The sequence below is a fragment of the Asterias rubens genome, chromosome 10 (assembly GCF_902459465.1).
Source record: "Asterias rubens chromosome 10, eAstRub1.3, whole genome shotgun sequence".
Lineage (NCBI taxonomy): Eukaryota > Metazoa > Echinodermata > Asteroidea > Forcipulatida > Asteriidae > Asterias > Asterias rubens.
This window is the reverse complement of record NC_047071.1, coordinates 10,939,878-10,957,557: the sequence shown is the minus strand read 5'-3', so window position 1 is coordinate 10,957,557 and position 17,680 is coordinate 10,939,878. Positions and strand designations below refer to the sequence as shown.

Sequence of the window (17,680 nt, the reverse complement as noted above, 5' to 3'; positions counted from 1 at the left end):
CCAAACAAAACAAAACTTATTGTCTGGAATGATCGGTCAATTTGTTACTCTTTTCCCATGCCTCACACAACACATTAAGCCAGCATTTTCACAGGTTTGTTATTTTATTGCGTGGTTGATCACACAAAACGTGAACACTGTCTGTGACTATTTGTGTCAGTTCTACTAAACTAAAAATTGTACCTCCATGGTTCCACCAATAAAGGATTGCTTCAAAGACAATTATGAGTTTAATCCTTTTATTAAAAGGATTAAACTCATAATTGTCTTTGAAGCAAATTTTTTTTTTTGTCGGAAATATCAGTATGGTGAAACAAGCCAAAATAGGCTAACAGGGATGACATTTTTTAAAAAATATCATTAAAAGTTTTAATGATATTTTTGAAAAAATGTCATCCCTGTTAGCCTATTTTGGCTTGTTTCACCATACTGATATTTCCGACAAAAAAAAAATCATTTATAGCTTGACCGCATAACTTGTTTAATGATAATCTTCCGTCAAGGGAACTTGGCAAACTCCAACTGGGGGATATAAACGCCAAGCTGGCAACAGCAAATCTCTCTCATACATGTACAAACATTGGTTTAACGTCTATGATTATGAAATGCACAAATCATTGATATTGTGAAATCAGCGGTTAGCTGGGGAATTCGAACCCACAACCTTGTAATTGCAAGTCCTGCAGTCGAACCACTTGACCACACGGTGACTGATTTAGCCTTTTAAAATAAAATGGCCTATCTTGTTTCCTCCTCCTCCACACTGTCATCCTCTTCCTCATCTTCATCATCATCATCATCTTCATCCAAACTGCTATTGTCTTCTCCGGTTTCATTTATCGTTGCATTTGGTACAGGTCCCAAAAGTATGTAATCTAAACCCTGCAAAAGAAATAATAATAATTTGTAATATAATTTGTTTTTACCCAATTTGCCCTGATGTATTTTTTCCTCAGTACTTTATACCAAGTTCTTGGGGAAAAAAAAACACAAGGCAAATCACTCAAGTGGAATTCAAACCCAAGACCTTTGCATTGCTACAGAGCAGATGTCATACCACTAGACGACTAGAACTAGACGAAGTTAATTCCGCAAATCTCACAGAGTGACATGATACTTTTTGTACAAAATCCTTTTGGAACTTTTTGCCCATCACTTTTATGCACTGGAGCTCTCCTTTGAAACCAGACTCATGTAAACAACCCTATAACATCACAAATTAATCGGTATGCACGCATGAGGCGTGGAATGAGGTGCATGCTGGTCTAGCTAGTGATCAAGTTTGAAAACTAGCTAGACCAGCATGCACCTCATTCAGCAATTGGCATGCGCAATGGGTATTTGCAAAAATGGTTTGACTACAGGTCTTGAACTATACAAATTAAAATTTCCATATTTTATAGGAATACTCTGTAAATGTAAATATGACAAAAATAAAAACAATTTGCTTCATTTGGTAACCAAGCACATCATTTTCTAATAAAGTTCTTACCTTCCAATGGTCTGGCCTTTGTGTCAGTGGATTCACCCTCATATCCAGTTTGGTAAGATTCGACAAACCAACGAGCCGATCATCCGACAGTTCGGTAATCTGATTCCGTTGTAAAATCAGTGACGTGAGTTTTGGTAACTCAGTTACACACTCGCAGATACTTGTGAAACTATTCTCGCTCAAGTCGAAGAAAGTAAGCTCGACGAGTCTGCCAAACTTGTTTGGTAGATCGGTGAGTCTGTTTTTCGATAGGCTCAGCCATCGTAACCGCCTCAACTGGCACATCTCAACGGGTAACTCGGAAATGAAATTGTCTCTAGCACCAAGTTTCTGGAGGGAGTTCAAGAGTCCTATGGTGGGTGGGAGGGTCACGAGTTGTGTGCCGACTACCCAGAGCTGTTCTAGATTGTGTAGGTCGCCGATTTCATCGGGCAGACAGCCAAGGTGGTTGTGACTCAGGCTGAGATAGGTGAGATTTGTCAGTGACGAACCGAACCCGGACGGCAGGAGCGTCAACTTGTTCTCGTCGAGAATCAACTCTTCTAAGTTGGTGAGTGCCACGAGTTCAGAGGGAGGCATAATAATGCTGTTGTTGTTGAGCAGGAGTCTCCGGACGTGGGTCAACCGCTGGGTGCTCGCCGGCAGGAGTGACAGACCCCGGTGGCTGAGGTTCAATACGGTCTGCTCGCTGGTGACAGCTTCCCGGATCGCCTTCTCGACATCGGCGATTTGCCCCAGTTCGACCCCAGCAAGAGTGGTCTCGTTTGTCATTTTTTGAAAAGGTATTTATGAAATACTATCAACTTCAATAAACAGGGTTACCTTATGTGTCCGTTGTCATCTTGAATGCTTTCCATCTCGGCGTAATTGGCAGAAAACACAACTTTTCCACAGACCCAGTTATCCACTTTCGTTTGTTTTTACCAACAATCTGAAAATGGCGGTGCATGAAAGTGAACAAACTCTTGAGGGCGGTATATAGGGTCACCACCATTGATCCAATGGAGATCAATGGTCAACACCACAGACGTCTGTGGTCACCACGCACACACAATAAAAATAAACTCCCGTCCATAAAAACACCAACTTAATGCTAGTAACTGCCGGTGCAGCTCTGTGCAATACTCCCGGAGGACACTATTCCATATGCAATAATGTCCGCCGGACGGTTTTGCATAGTGCAATGCATATAGTGCAACGCTGCTGCATAATGCAATTGTGTCCGCCCGCACACATTGCATATGCAGTTGTGTCCGCCCCCGTGCAAAACCGTCCTTGAAGTAAACTAAACGCCCTTGGTCGACGGAACACCCCGGAACACGTTGTTCGCCATTTTTTTTAACAAGAAGTCAAGTGCATGTCATGCATTGGAATGTTCGGCAGTTGGGTATTCGCTAGTGCAATCATAAAAAAAACCGTGAATATTCAGGCTGCATTATTAGGTTCAGTGCATGCCATATCTATGGTGCTTGCACGCTCGCTGCGCGCGCACATACAATCCCATGTACAGTCAGGTACATGTCCGCCGGACGGTTTTCCCATAGCCCCGGACACGATTGCATATTATGCAAAAGTGTCCGGAGCGGACAGTATTGCATGGCGGACACAATTGCATCCGACACCGGCATACATTTAAAGTCAATCAGCCAATCAAATATTTTCAGAAAACTCATGTTCAGATTTGTTTTCAAATTATTTTGGTAGGTAATTTTTGCTGGGAAAAAACACCCCGATAGGCTTTTCCCCAAACCGTCTCGCAAGGGGGAAGAGGTATTAACCTACCTCCATGCTGCAACTTTCTTTGAGGCATCCCTCCCATTTCCAAGCCAACTAGGACCGTGACTTTAAAGCCAAGTTTATCTCATTAAAACGTTGGAAGCACGGAGCACAGAAAAATTATTCAACAGCTCAAGTTTCATTGAAAAGCTCAACCTCAATTCAAATGGCTGCGGCACCCCAATCTCCCACCCCCAACAAAAGGCCCCTTTTAAAACGGAACTCAGCTCGTCCACATTGCAGTTATTGACCACAAGCTTAACAAAATAATTAGCTAAACGAATAATTATTACAATATCACTCATCAAAAGAAAACCATGGTAAACGAATAATGTAATTTTGTTGTCTTTGCTTTGTCTTTTATTTTGTTCTCTTTCCATTCATTTCAACTCTAGTCTGCACCACTCCACCACTTCCAATTGGCAATTTTTTACGTTGCTTCTGCACCGTTTTCAATAGACACCTCCTCTCTCATCTCACAAAAAAAAATATTCCAGCTCTTTCCATTTGTTTTCAAAATATAATTAATCAATTAAAAATACAGGTTATGAACAGTGTTAAAGATTAATACTTATCTACAAAGCATACTTTTATCTACAAAAATGGTAATAAATATATATATTTTAAATTTTGATCTCACGAGGAAGAACGATCAATAATTAATTACAATTCTTTTACTGAAAAACTTCTCGACGTTTCTATATTTTTAAATCAATTACCTTCAAACTCAAAGAAATATAATTTTTTGAAGGAAAATGAAAAGAAAACAAAAGATACAATGTAATTTGTGGTGGTGCCCTGCTTGACGCAAATACCTGAAAATATTAAGCATTTTAAACTATTCATTCTAAATCTGCTCGACACGCATAAATATTTAAGTAAAATGAAGGTACTTTGTGGAAGAGAACTTAATCTAATTCCTGTCGCGTCCCTTAGTTTTCAATCAGTCTCATAAAAACCTTTCGAGTGTTTGAGTTAATTGTTCAAAGAAACATGAGCTCATGTTGCCCAATTAATAGAAGTTATACTTCTGCCCGAGTTAAATTCAAAAATCAGGGATGCGTTTTGGCGGCTGAAACCAATAACTGTTTCAGTCGGTGGTCACTGATAAGTGCGTAGCAAATGGGCAAGTTAACCGAAACAGTTATTGACTACGACCGCCAAAAAGCACCCTGAACTTGTGAGACGGCATGATTCATTTTTTTGGAAAAAGATGCAAAATCTGACAACTTTGTCCACCCAATGCGACCCGGAAGTCAACATTTGGCGGCTCTGGCTTATTTTGTGGCGACGAGTATAACGCTGGTTCACCTCATGATCAAGCCAGAGTCGTAGCCGCTCACGGTCGCTGCCACAATAGTGTCTTGATAAATAATGCCAATTGATGGTCACATATTCGGCATCTTTTCCAATTAATTTTTTGATGAGAGTACCATCTGAGAATTTGGTGTATTATTACTGTCATAAACCAAAACAAACAAATAACTTAATATCTTACAACATGAGGCCGAAAACCAGTTTCAGGGTACATAGACTCTAAAACTCACAACAAAAACAAAATCAACGTTAATTCAACCCTACACCAGTATATTAAACTCTAAAATATAGATTATATATAGATTATATGGTTTAAATATTACAACACTATTTACATTGTACATTATTGAAAAGTACACTTCTTGAGTCACTTTTTTTTGTCCCTGCTCTTTTCGGAAACGTATGACGTGCACTTTAAAACACAACTAGTGTTCTTCGACAAAACACAATAATTAATCACGTGAAAATTTCGAATGAAAACGATAAAAAGTCATGAAACTGTTAAATTATAACTTTATATTATAGCTGTGTAGTTTACAGACCAAACGAATTTCATAATCATCTTAAAGGCACAGGCTCGTTGAACTAATAATTTGCATTTTAAAATTATCATCTGCTATTTGACAACATAATTTTAACAATGACAAATTCTCTCGTCTTCGGATTGTTTAGTAATCCTGTACCACGTCTTTTGTGCGGTAGCCCAACTTTACATTTTTACATTCGTTTACGAATGAAACACCCAGAATAAATAGTATGAATTTTGCAATTCTGACTCATAACAGTGCAAACAGTAGGAGACTTTCTGGGACGATAGATGGCAGCAGACTTACCAGGTAAAGCCATTGTTTTCAGAAGTATGGACATGTTCAGAACTACGTAAACAGTGGAAATCTACCCTGTAAGTCTGCTGCCACCTAGCGTTGGAAAGTGTCCCATTACACACATCACACTTAAAAATGGGACTAGAGTACGTTATAATATCAACACAGCAGTTTTAAAAAACATCGGTATCCCAACCTTAAAAACTTACATACGAATACAATAGATAACTCTTACCACACAAATTAAACTTGGTCAGGAAATCATTTTTGAAGGAAACTCTATCAAACCTCTTGGGTCAAAATTAATCTGATCTGGATCACACATGGACCTAAGGGGGGTCAAACTGACGCAGAATCCTAGTCAAAATTCAAATTGATTCACCGATTTCTGGGTCAGCCTGACCAAGAAATCAAATGGGTCAGGTCCCATAAGACCCGGATCGATTTTGACCCAGAGGTTTTTATAGTGTAAACTTGCAGGTCAACCATGTGTAAATCTCTTTTGGATGGATCTTAAGGAGCGTTGGCTTTGAGAGATGTTGGTCAACAACTACACCTTTAAGAGTGTCACCATTTCTACATTCGTATAACTCGTGCTTGGGGAAAACTACGGGGGTGATGTATCACAAAAAGGAACCTCACCCCCTTGCAGTTTCAGAACTACAGCTCCTTATCAGATGAGATTAGTGCGTCACAATGGTTATAACCCGACTAGCTTAAGTTTTGGTGGTCATCCTTCAACCTTTACATCTCAACTAGCAAACCAGGCATAAACAACTATAACCAACTTAACACTAAACCAATAATGTAACATCACACTTACAAGCTATACTTAATAAAATGCAACTTTAAAGATTGTTTTTGTTTACGTGCGTTTTTGGTGGATGCGCTGAAAGAAGACCATTTCCAAAGAAAGTTTTACGGGTTTTCTGTACTAGTTCTTTGTCTTTGCAAAGGTTGTTAAAGTTAAGTGATTTACAAAAATTAGAAGCCGGCAAACCACATAATCTGTCTTAGAGACCACTTGCGTAAGAAGCAGACCAAAAGGGTAAAATCTCCAACCTTAAATTCGCAGATAAAAAAACAAAACTGACCCGAAAATTTTAACAAACCAGATGTTGCCATAACATCTGGAAGTTCGCTTGGAAGCAGTTACTTCCAGGCAAACTATTCCTCACAATAAATCTGTAACAATTATTTTCACCAATTCTTTCTTCAGCCTTTTCATTGAAACATTATTTCGCATGGTTCCTGAGCATCCCTATACAAAATGTAAGGTATAAAGGAAATTCATCTGGTAGTCTGCTCCGATTATTAAACAAACGGAAAAAAATAAAAAAATCGAAAAAGTAATAAATAAAAAACAAACAAGTCAATAAGATTTAATCCAAAAGTGCAGCAATTGAGAGAAACTCCCATCACAAGAGTCATGTGAATTTTCTCGTGGATGATGAGGTATACAAATGGTTCACATCATACAAATGTTCATACAATTCACGGGGAATTGACGGGGCTGGAGTTCGCCGATCTGCTGTCGTCACTGAGCGAGCCAGCCATACTGCGAGGGCGCTTCAAGAGGCTGGGGTGGAAGTTGGCGTGACGTCTGGCATGCTTCATCAGGTGGTCACTGCGCATGAAGCGTTTCTCGCACAGAGGGCAGCAGAACCTCTTCTCGCCGGTGTGTGTGCGGTAGTGGCGGGCCAGCTCGTCGGACCGGGCAAACCTCTTACAGCATTCGGGCCATGTGCAGGGGAATGGTCTCTCACCTAAAACAAGAATGAAACAAAAACAGAGGGAGCATAAATTAATTATGAGATTTCGTATCAAATCCAAACTGTGTATGGAGAAAAAAACAAGACAAAAACTCAACACATGCAGGCTAATACTCAATCAGGCCCGTATGCTTCATTTTTGAAAGGGCACCAAGGCATTTTCTCATTAATGGTAAAATGCACCCTATGAAGAATTAATTGTAAATTTCTGCTGGAGTATTTCAAGTGTATCAAGGCAATGACAAGGGGGCATGCGCCTTTGTTGGCTCCGTGAAGTTTCAGGCCGGCACAAAGGCATTTACGTAATAAAATGGGTGTGACTCTGATTTGCGTTAGAAATGCTGTTCGCAAAAAAATAGATTGGGTGTGGGATTTAGCAGTCAACTTGAAGTCCCCTCTACCTAGGCACACCCCCTTGGCTGTATAGCAACCCCCCCCCCCCCCCTCTCTTGTATTATGCATTGCAGATCTAGATCTCAGATATCCTCCCAACCCTTAGTGGCCAGTACTTCAGGAAGGGAACTACACCCTTCACTAACAATCTAGCTAACTTATCACAGGAAGTTATTATTACAGGCAATTAGACTAGGGATATTTGATAAATGGCTCTGCTGCCGGGATTACAATGGGTTAACCCTTTGCCCTCTGGGAGCGGCCACAGTGTACATCCTCAAATGTGTGCTTCATGCTTGTCAAAAGAAAGAAGACAAAACAAGCAAGGGCAGGGCTGTCTTGAGGACGTCAGATCTCAAGTTGAGATCTTCAAGGCTTTAGTTTCTTAAAGACATAATGTGCTGCTCTGTCAACTTTGACGTTGGGTTTATAAACGCTGCCTACAGACAGGCATGTATGCTTCGTTTTTGAGAGGGCAAGGGCACCAAGGCATTTTCTTCGCGGTAAAAGGGGGCACCCCCCCCCCCCCCCATGAGGAAATTGTACATTTCTTAATGGAGCATTTCAAAGGCACCAAGTATCAGGCCTGATCGGTGCAAAGACAATAATTGGACCGGGGGTGGGGGGGGGGGGGGTACTGATGTTTGCTTGTATATAGGGGTGTGTCATGTATCTAAACAAAACAAATGCCTGGAAATACACAGAAGCCACTGCCTCTCTTAACTACTGGTCTTGGCCTTGGTACCCCTTGAAAAGTTTCATTTGGACTTTAAATGGAAGTGCCCTTTGCATTGGCCTGTTTTGGCTATATACCCTCTCAAAATGATAAAACTCCAACCAGGCCTCACTATTTTCCCCCACAACTTCTCTTTGCACAAAGGAACGAAACCTCAAACTGTCGTGACTCAATTATATAGCACATGCGGCACACTTGCCCGAAGTTCAACAAAACTGACCCCGTCAACCCTCTCAGAAGCTATTTTTGAAAGATTGCCAACGTTTGGAGACTGCTTAAGAATGGGCTATAATAAAGAGGTCACATCAAAATAAAGGTGAATTCTCTGGGTTTGTATTGAACGTGCCAGAGGCGTGTGTATAGGGGTAAGCTTGTTTTAAAAAAAGAAAACTAACTTCACTTGTAAGGAAAGAAAAACAAATACAATGGTTGAACTTCTTAAGGAGAGTTTCGTAAACCCATGGGAGGCCACTTAATAAGGCTCCGACTATTTTCAGTCTACTGAATAAATTGACAAATCCTAGTTGTGGTTTCCAGGCCCACAAAGCCACAACAATGAAATAATGGATAATTTCACTACTCGCACGCGAGCAGCTCCAATATAACAACACTGCTGTATTTCTACTAACAACTGCTTATAAAAGCGATTTCCACTACAAAGGAAAACCACTAAAAAGGCCGAGAGCCTTCATAAAAAAAAAATCCTAATGAGTCCAGCTCAGAAGAAAAGATCAAAGTCTGTGAGTTCACAATACAAAAATCCCAAAATCGGCCCCAGTAGCGTGGCAGGTGTACTGAGTGGAACAAAGGGCACAACCTGTAGAACGCGCCGTGGTTTTGTCTGCAACTCCCTGCCACGTGCCACGGCACACCTGCCATGCATGCATTAACCCCCAAATTACGTTCCACAAATCCACTCCCGTTGTTCCCCTCGCACAGCCCTCAAAGAAAATCAAAACCAAACATTATTTTCCTCAAGTATTCTACAGGTAAACAATGGTGAACAATAGCGTCCTTCGTTTTAGTTTGTACAACCTTAAACCATGTATAGTTCTTTGTTAATATCGAAGGGTTATTGGGGGTTGTGAGTGGCTGACAAAACTTGTCTGAACATGTAGGCATATAGACCCAACTGGTGTAACTTTTTCAAGGAAAGCCAACAGTCTTGACAGAATATTCACGATGAAAGAAAATGATCCAAGTGAGCCTCGCTGTTGCCATGAATCTTTCAACACCAGACATTTCAAAACTTCCTCTTTTGTTTTGACGAGTGATTTCTAGTCGACACTTTCTACAGGCATTTGTGAGAAGAAAAAAAAACGATCAAAAGTTCAGATCCAGTAATCTCATGATTCAGGAAGTATTTGAAATATCTTTCTCGTCATATTAAATTACACCCTCCTGAAATTGAGTTAAATTGAGTTAAATTTTGGTTCTTAACTCAGGATCAGTAAATGGAGATAAAAAGGTGAATCCGACAAAAAGACGCTCTCTTATCGCGGGCAATTTGGGTCTAAAACCGACCCAACAGGTGTGTCCGTGAAACGGAAAACATCTCAAAGTACGTGTATACTATTTTTTTTTTCTCCAGACTCTTATCAGTCGCAACTGCAAGGATTTGGATCATTTCAGGGGTATGTACACATCATGCAACAGGTGCACACGACACGCGACCTTGTTGATCTTTTCTCCACCGCAGTTTTTTTATTGGTCAGGCACAACATCGTGAAACGTGCATGGGCCAGTTTGGGGGTTCTTTGTTCGGCACTGGTTTCTCCTTTTTGAACTTTGGTGTTTGGGGAGTGAACAGCAAGTAATAAGCTACGCCTGGCCCCGGCGTATTTTTACGGCCAGCTAAAGGAAGTTTAACAAAGCATGGTAACAGCCAACAAACAAACGTGAAAAAGAACAAGAAAGGTGGTATATAATATAAGATGCCAGGGGAAGTGGCACAGGTAAATGCCCCACAGGAAGGTGGGCTGTTTCTCAAAACTTCAAGAAACAATGAAGAAATCGTAGCTTTACATCAACAGCTCTGACCAGGCCCCAATCACATAAAGCCTGTAAGAACACAAACTTGCTAAGCAAAGAGAAGTTTTGCTTCACAAAAAAAAAAGATTGTACCTGGTGTCGCACTCAATTTTTGCCAAGCAAAGAAAAATATGAAATTGGGCCCCGTTCGTTACACATAGTAGAATTTCTCCAGAAGACGATCAGAGCATACTGATCGAAACGTCGAGTTGAAACCAACGGTTCTTTTCAGAACCACCCCAACTCACTAGAGATAGTCATTACATGGTGTTACCGCAAACCTTTCTATAATATCGTATTTCCATCATGCAAAGTTTCAAAGTTTCAAATCCTACACATAGTAGAATTGTTTGGGCACAACTTGGGCAACCCATGGATGTAAGCATTTGCATCCATGGTTTGCCCAAGTTGTGCCCAAATAAAAAAAAGAGAAATTCTTTCAATAAACTTCCTCAACTAAAAACAATTGCTTCAAAACAACCCCAAAACACGAAGTTATCTTTAATTTAATCGTAAGAGGTTTTAAAAAGTCAGTGCCAAAAAGTCGAGCCAGGTTTGAAAATAATGTACTACTATTATACGCAAGCACGTGCGGCCCGCAGTTATTTCTAGAGCCATTTCTTTGTTCGTGTCACCGTGTGTTGGTGATATGGATAGAGTGGGGGGCGTGGCAGCCAGGTCATAGGCATTTGAAGTGTGGGCTCCTGTGTCTTTTGGTTAACTTCGCGGTCGTATGGGTCAAGGTTTATTCATAGTTCGCCAGTATTTTTTTGTTTCTTCAGACATGTTTCCTTCATTTTGTGTACTGATATAAAGTCTTTGTGTAAATCACTTGCGTTTCGCAAACAACTAAAAATAACTTTGGCCCCTCATAGCAAGTCTCCAATTAAACAGGGCCCCCAATTTCATAGCGCTGCTTATACTAAACATGTTTTGTGATAGCAGAAACAAGCAGGATACCATACACAAATGGTACAAAGGATATGGTATTTTGACTGGAAACCTTATTCTTGTATGAGCATAATTTTGTTGTGCTAAAGCTGCTCTTTAATTGCGCTTTAAGCAGTCATATGAAATTGGCCCCTGGTAGATACAAAAACAACTTATGTGCGTAGTGTTTCAACCTGTCTGCCAACAATGAAAGCATACCAAACAAATTATAATATTATTAACAGTGATACCATCGATTTATCTTAAAAGAGATTTTAATAGCAGTAAAATGAGTGACAGGCTATCTTTAGCAACTTTGAATAACTCGGCTGACCTTTGCCCCCTGTATGGATTGACACAAGCAGGCGTTATCGCCAGACGTTTTGCAAACGTTTGTGGTTGCCAGTGCCACTTCTACGATGAGTGACATTCGATATCTCGAAGGGTGGGGGGGGGGGGGCACATACGGGTCACATCCGAAACAGGGGACATCCAACAAGTGGGATATCAAAAATGGGCATAAAACCCATTTCAAGTCTTCGCGCGTAATATACCGACGGAGTTAGACAGCCCACAACAAAACACGTGGTTCTAAAAACCTCGTGTATGAACAGTCCGGTCACATTCATTTTGCTGTGGGTGCAACATTCTGTTCCTTGGTTCATATCACTGTTTCAAACTAGTACTCATGATACTGAAGGTACATGGGTCCTTGTTGGTTTCAATTATTCAACTAGTACTACTTAAAGGCAGTGGACACTATTGGTAATTGTGAAAGAAGACCAGTCTTTTCACTTGGTGTATCTCAACATATGCATAAAATAACAAACCTGTGAAAAATTAATTTGACCTTAATTGGTCGTCGCTGTTGCAAGATATTAATAAAAGAAAAAAACACCATGGTCACACGAAGTTGTGCTTTTATATGCTTGATTTCGAAGACCTCAAATTCTAAATTTGAGTTCTCGAAATCAAATTCGTGGAAAATTACTTCTTTCTCGAACACTACGTCACTTCAGAGGGAGCTGTTTCCCACAATGTTTTATACTATCAACCTCTCCCCATTACTCGCAATCAAGAAAGGTTTTATGATAATAATTATTTTGAGTATTTACCATTAGTGTCCACTGCCTTCAAGGTGTACATGTATATACATGGGTCTTTGGTTTTATACTTGTATGGTTTCACAACCGCTAGAAATTGCTGGACAAACTCAATGCACATCAGATCCATAATCCAGACAAAGGACTTGTTTTTCTGGTTGCGCAACTATGTTCGATCGTTGCGAAAGCTTTAAATCCCCCGCCATACTCAGGCTGGTTGCTAGTCACCCACTTCTGAGCTTGCAATTTTGTTTTTAAGGGAAAGGGTGCAATTAAAAATGATATATTTATATATTGAGCAGGTACACGGTTTTCTCTCGTCCTCCCTCCTCTTGTCATGGTTGGAAAACATGAAAATAATCAAAGTGTTGTGACACTGTGTATTATGGTATGGTCGTGTTTACCACAGCGAGCTCACAGTCACACGTTTTGTGTATAATCCCTCAGCCAGCTATAGCTTTTGTGTTGGAATGGAGGATGTCGGCCAGTACATGTACAGGGCCACCGCCACGCGGCATGGTAAACACAAGATTCTAACCTTTTAGCTAAGCAAACCCATAGCATTTGTCTTTGTGCTTACCACTAAAAGGTGGATTATCATCACCTGGTGTCTGTCCACAAAGCGGTGTTCAGTGTCAATGTAGGAACGGGTGTAATCAAGGGGTGGGGTGGGAGAGGAAAATAAAACTGTCCATGGTGTAGGTTCTCTAAAAAGTGCAAAAGCCCAAGACATATTATTTAGCTTTCGTCCACATGAGCCCATGTAGTCTGCAGAAACATGTACATTGCTGGGTTAAAACCGAAGGGGTCAGGTCAACCAACGGGTTATAAAATGAAATCAGATAAGGGCTCCGTTTCCAGTACAACAATTTGCAAAGTCAACACATGTGTTCATTTTTATTCATTCGGCGCCTAGCATACACGCTCAAATTAATGTCATTTTGTTTTCTTCCAAAAGTAAAACACAAATGTTGCAAGTAATATTTTCGTAGTGATCAATAGTTTAGAAAATGATGACATCACCACACAGAGAACACTAAATTGCATCAACAGCAACTTTAACATTGCATGTTGTGTTGCAATAGTCTGATGAAATAAAGCGAAGACATTACAACAAAGAGATCATCATTATTCACGGTCGCCATTCATACAAAAGACAAACCCTCATCGCATCACGCAATGACGTCTTACTTAACCATGAATTTTTTTTAACTAGTCCCACTGAGAACATCAAATTACGAAGGCGGTATGCCTCCGCATATTGTGCGTTTAAGACCTCGAGTCACCACGCCCCCTTTTAAGTCCACCACGCACATACACACACCAACTTCAACGACAAACATCAACAGATAGGCCCCCTACGAGTCGTGATCCTCCACCAAAAAAAGTTAAATCTTTTGTTTTGCACTTCACTTTATGAGATCAATCATCCATTTCATTATACTGGTGATTGTGGCTTCCTATTATTTATATGCTGCAGTATTTGCCTTTTTGGCAACAGAAAAAAAAAAATGGGCGGCGTCTAACTTTGTGAATTATTTTGGGTTCATGCAAACAAGAACGCACAATACATTGTGGTGTGTACTTGTAGTTTGGCCCAGTACAAAAGCTATGCCTTGCAACCGGGCAACTCAGCCCTGGTCTGTTCTAGAGTCCAAACTGCAATTACGTAAATATATCGACTCAAAAGAAACAAGACAGTATACATACAAGACCGCCTTGCCATAAGCCTCTCGAACAATACAAAACGAAACTTCTCAGCTTCGCCTGTTTAATATTCAAGTAGGGTAACAATCAATAAATCGAGGTATGTTGTAAAGACTATCTGAGGATGATTTAAATATCCTGAAAATGTTTGGCATAGCGATGCAGCCCCAGAATCGATAAAAGGGCAGGGCATTTAATTTCTTAAATTTAATTTCGAACCACTGTGAAGATTTTATTTTCTTGGGGTAACAACAAGAAGGTTTTAACTGCCAGTTTTCTCAACATGAATTAACCAACAATGGCAGGCTATCGTTCTGTGAACACAACTAATTGTTGACTACTGGCTGTGGTCATATACGTAGTCAACACATAACAAAGGAAACTTGTTTATGCTCAAGTAATTTCAGACTTTGGAAAACAACCAGGATTTTAGAAACCGCCACATGAAAAGACTGTGTTCTCAAATCAAACACAAACGCACCCAGACACTGGCACCATAAAATCTTCACGCCCCATTACGTCACTTTACAACTTTGAATTCTCAGTACTAAATAATATTTGAAGTAGATAAACATCTGGGAAAAACAACACATGTCGAAAATAATTTTAACAGTTTTGTTCTTCTTTGTTCTTCTTCTCCTTCTTTAAGATGATATGCATGCCTAATACTTCAACAGTGGAGGGGGCAGTTACCTTCATTGGCCCCTGGTCTTTGTCTTGATGCCCCTTGAAATGTGGACACAGACATAACTCGTGTTTGCTGTGTGTGTTAGATTCGTGGGCAAGTTGGAGGTGGGAGGGGGCAACTTCTTAGGATAATTAGACGCAGGCCTATAGTAATTATTTCAAGGAGGCAGTCGTTGCCCCTGCTCATTGTCTTAGTGTCCCCTACCTCCATGGTGCCCCTTACAAACAACACACGTGTTTTCAGTGTTTGTGGGATTCGTGGGTTAGTTGGAGGGGGGGGGCGGGGCATTTCTTACGTGGCGCAAAAGTAACTGAGCAGACCACGTGTAGGCCTACTACAGTTGAAACAGTGAAAACGTGGAGAGAAGAAGTTAATCCCTAGTTGAACAAGAGAGCAATTGAACAGTCCCATCCTCTATTCCATGGTTGAACTACCTCCATGGTTGAACCCGCACAATTGAACAAGATACAATCAGCTTCATTTAAATCGTGTAGGCCTATTCATTACCTACTTCAGTTCTGTGACATGTGTAGCTCAAGGAGGGACAGTACATCTTCTTAACCACTTTGTATTAACTCAAACAAAACTGGACTTGTAATTTCTGTGGATAAACTCTTGGTCTTGCTAGACATCTTTATTATATCCCTTTTGCAAAGTTGGACCAACTTGTGGTTTTACAATTAGGACTTTCACACAACAAGTACTAGGCATGTGTTGTATTTTCTTTGTCACTCACTATACTACTCCTTTAATAATGGGTGCTGTTTCTGGTCATAATCCGCTCTTAATCGTATAGTAATCGGATCATTAGTGAGGACCATGGTAGAACCACGTGGGATTAATGGAAAGTCTTGTCTGATAAACAGGGGGGCATTGGTGGAGGGCACGTTGGTCGATAGAGTATCCTTACCAGCTGCTTGTGTGACACGGGGAATTAACAGACTTGAATAAGAACTTATAAGTTTAAGATCTTAAAGAATTACGGATAACTTTCCGTATGGCGCCACCACTTTTTCACTCATTTTTACAAAAAGGGATATATCAATCAGGTAAATTAGATACTATATTATTTTATTTCGAATGAAAAAGTGGTGGCGCCATACGGAAACTTTTCCAAATGCTGCAGCCAAATACATGCTAACAAACCGCATGGCCTTTGTTGTGGTTTCCTCGTGTAGATAGTGTACTGTACATGTACATAACTCATTGCGAAACGTCCCGTTGTTAACAACGTGGTGTTCTCACACGTGCTCGCACAATACACAACATGTCCATGCATGGTGTGCACCTAAACATTTTTCTCAAAGCCAAATTAAAAAGAAAAGTCATGTTATGGAAAAGAAAATCTCTCTTACCAGTATGTGTTCTGAGATGGGCTTTCAGATGAGACGATTTCCCGTAGATTTTGTCACATCCAGCATAGTCGCACTTGTGTTTTTTGAGGGGGGCGCCGTCAGGCCCATGGTGGGAGGATCTCTTCTTGCGCTTTCTTTGTCCCGACTCGACTTTTCCGTCGCACGTGTTCGATTTTCTGTCCTTACGTTTTGTCGTCTTTCTACCCTTAGATTTCCTCCCAGACGGTGTAAAATGTTCTTGGCTGAGTTCGATAGAGCTGGAGCAATCACTGATCGGGGAAGGGGCAAGTTCTCGGTTCTTATACGTCTCTAAATCAGCCAGTATCCTAGCCACCATGAACAAAGGATTTGGCAGTTGGGCCAATTCACTGTCCTGCGTCACAGATTGTGCGTGGAAATCGTACGGTGTAAGAGGGTTGAATCCCATGTCGACTGGCCGTGGAATCGGTGCGATTACCGGGGGTTTCCAGGGTGGTCTGGACTTGGCAATCGCTAGAAGACATTCGGCTGCCGATGTCACATCCATATCTGGCTGTCCGTAGTCGAAATTTGTCTGGTGGTTGGTCATGACGGCCGAGTGAACTGACGATGTTTCTGATGTACGTATATGTAATTGATACACGGAAGGTCAGGCCAGCTGTCAAATCAGCTGGGTGGCGTTGCGTAGTTAAAAAACAAAACACTCTCGAGACTGTATCCACGCAGGGAAAATGAAAAATATCAAACACACCTTACAAGACGAAATTCGTTCCCAAATTGCAGACGAAAAACAGACCGATCGAGAGCTCTTTCCTCATGTTTCACCAACATAAATCTTTATGAGTGTTTTTAGAGGCCGGTGTGGATCGGAGGTGTGTGTGCCAAATAGTGTGTGCGTGAGACTGGAGACTCGCGCCGTTTCTATTGTTACCAAAAGGCACAAAGACCCTACCGTTTCGTATACGTACATGTAATATTGTACATGACTAGTACTATGTATGTACATACACATGTGGTTGAGAAGTGGGCGGGGTGCACGACTGTAAATAATAGCAGTCACGTAGAGTCATTCTGATTGGCCGGCCTTAATCATATGTACGTAAATATCAACCTTTGACCGCAAGTCATCATAACATTGCATAGGCCATTGCACATGCTGTCTGTAAAACCCCACTCTTTGTGTTTTTCTGTTCAGTGAACTGCTCCTCAGATAATTCGCGGGTCTTTTTGTACCTGTGTGGTATGCTTATAATGAAACTATTATAGCCGATGTTTATTTTATTTTATCCGGTTAGCGACATGTAGTTACCTTTCGCGCTCTTTTAAGAGTTTCTTTGGAAAACGCTTTGAGCGGAAAACAGTTTTGTATTCCCTCTTTCTTCGTTTTCCTTATTTTAAACAGCTTCAAAGTTCAACTTCGGAGTATTAACTCTATTACAGAGTAATTTTGGAAGGACACAAACATTCCAAGATAAAAAATTATTTTCTTTGGGGCCGGATATGGTACATTATTTTTTAGTTCTTATCTTGTCAGTCCAGGAATTTCAACAATGAACGTATAGTTTTCTGCATTTTGA

The 17,680-nt window shown here is 40.7% G+C and overlaps 2 protein-coding genes across 2 annotated transcripts; both read right to left on the bottom strand.

Moving 5' to 3' along the window:
- Positions 1 to 646: 646 nt before the first annotated feature.
- LOC117295989 (leucine-rich repeat protein SHOC-2-like) lies at positions 647 to 2,410 on the bottom strand. Its single transcript, XM_033778817.1, has 2 exons — positions 1,493 to 2,410; positions 647 to 882 (listed from the first exon to the last, which is right to left on the bottom strand). The coding sequence occupies exons 1-2, from the start codon at positions 2,261 to 2,263 to the stop codon at positions 739 to 741; spliced, it is 915 nt and encodes a 304-aa protein (XP_033634708.1). The 5' UTR covers positions 2,264 to 2,410; the 3' UTR covers positions 647 to 738.
- Positions 2,411 to 3,602: 1,192 nt separating this feature from the next.
- On the bottom strand, positions 3,603 to 17,010 carry LOC117295714 (Krueppel-like factor 9). Its single transcript, XM_033778429.1, has 2 exons — positions 16,125 to 17,010; positions 3,603 to 7,175 (listed from the first exon to the last, which is right to left on the bottom strand). The coding sequence occupies exons 1-2, from the start codon at positions 16,690 to 16,692 to the stop codon at positions 6,904 to 6,906; spliced, it is 840 nt and encodes a 279-aa protein (XP_033634320.1). The 5' UTR covers positions 16,693 to 17,010; the 3' UTR covers positions 3,603 to 6,903.
- Between the last annotated feature and the right edge of the window lie 670 nt (positions 17,011 to 17,680).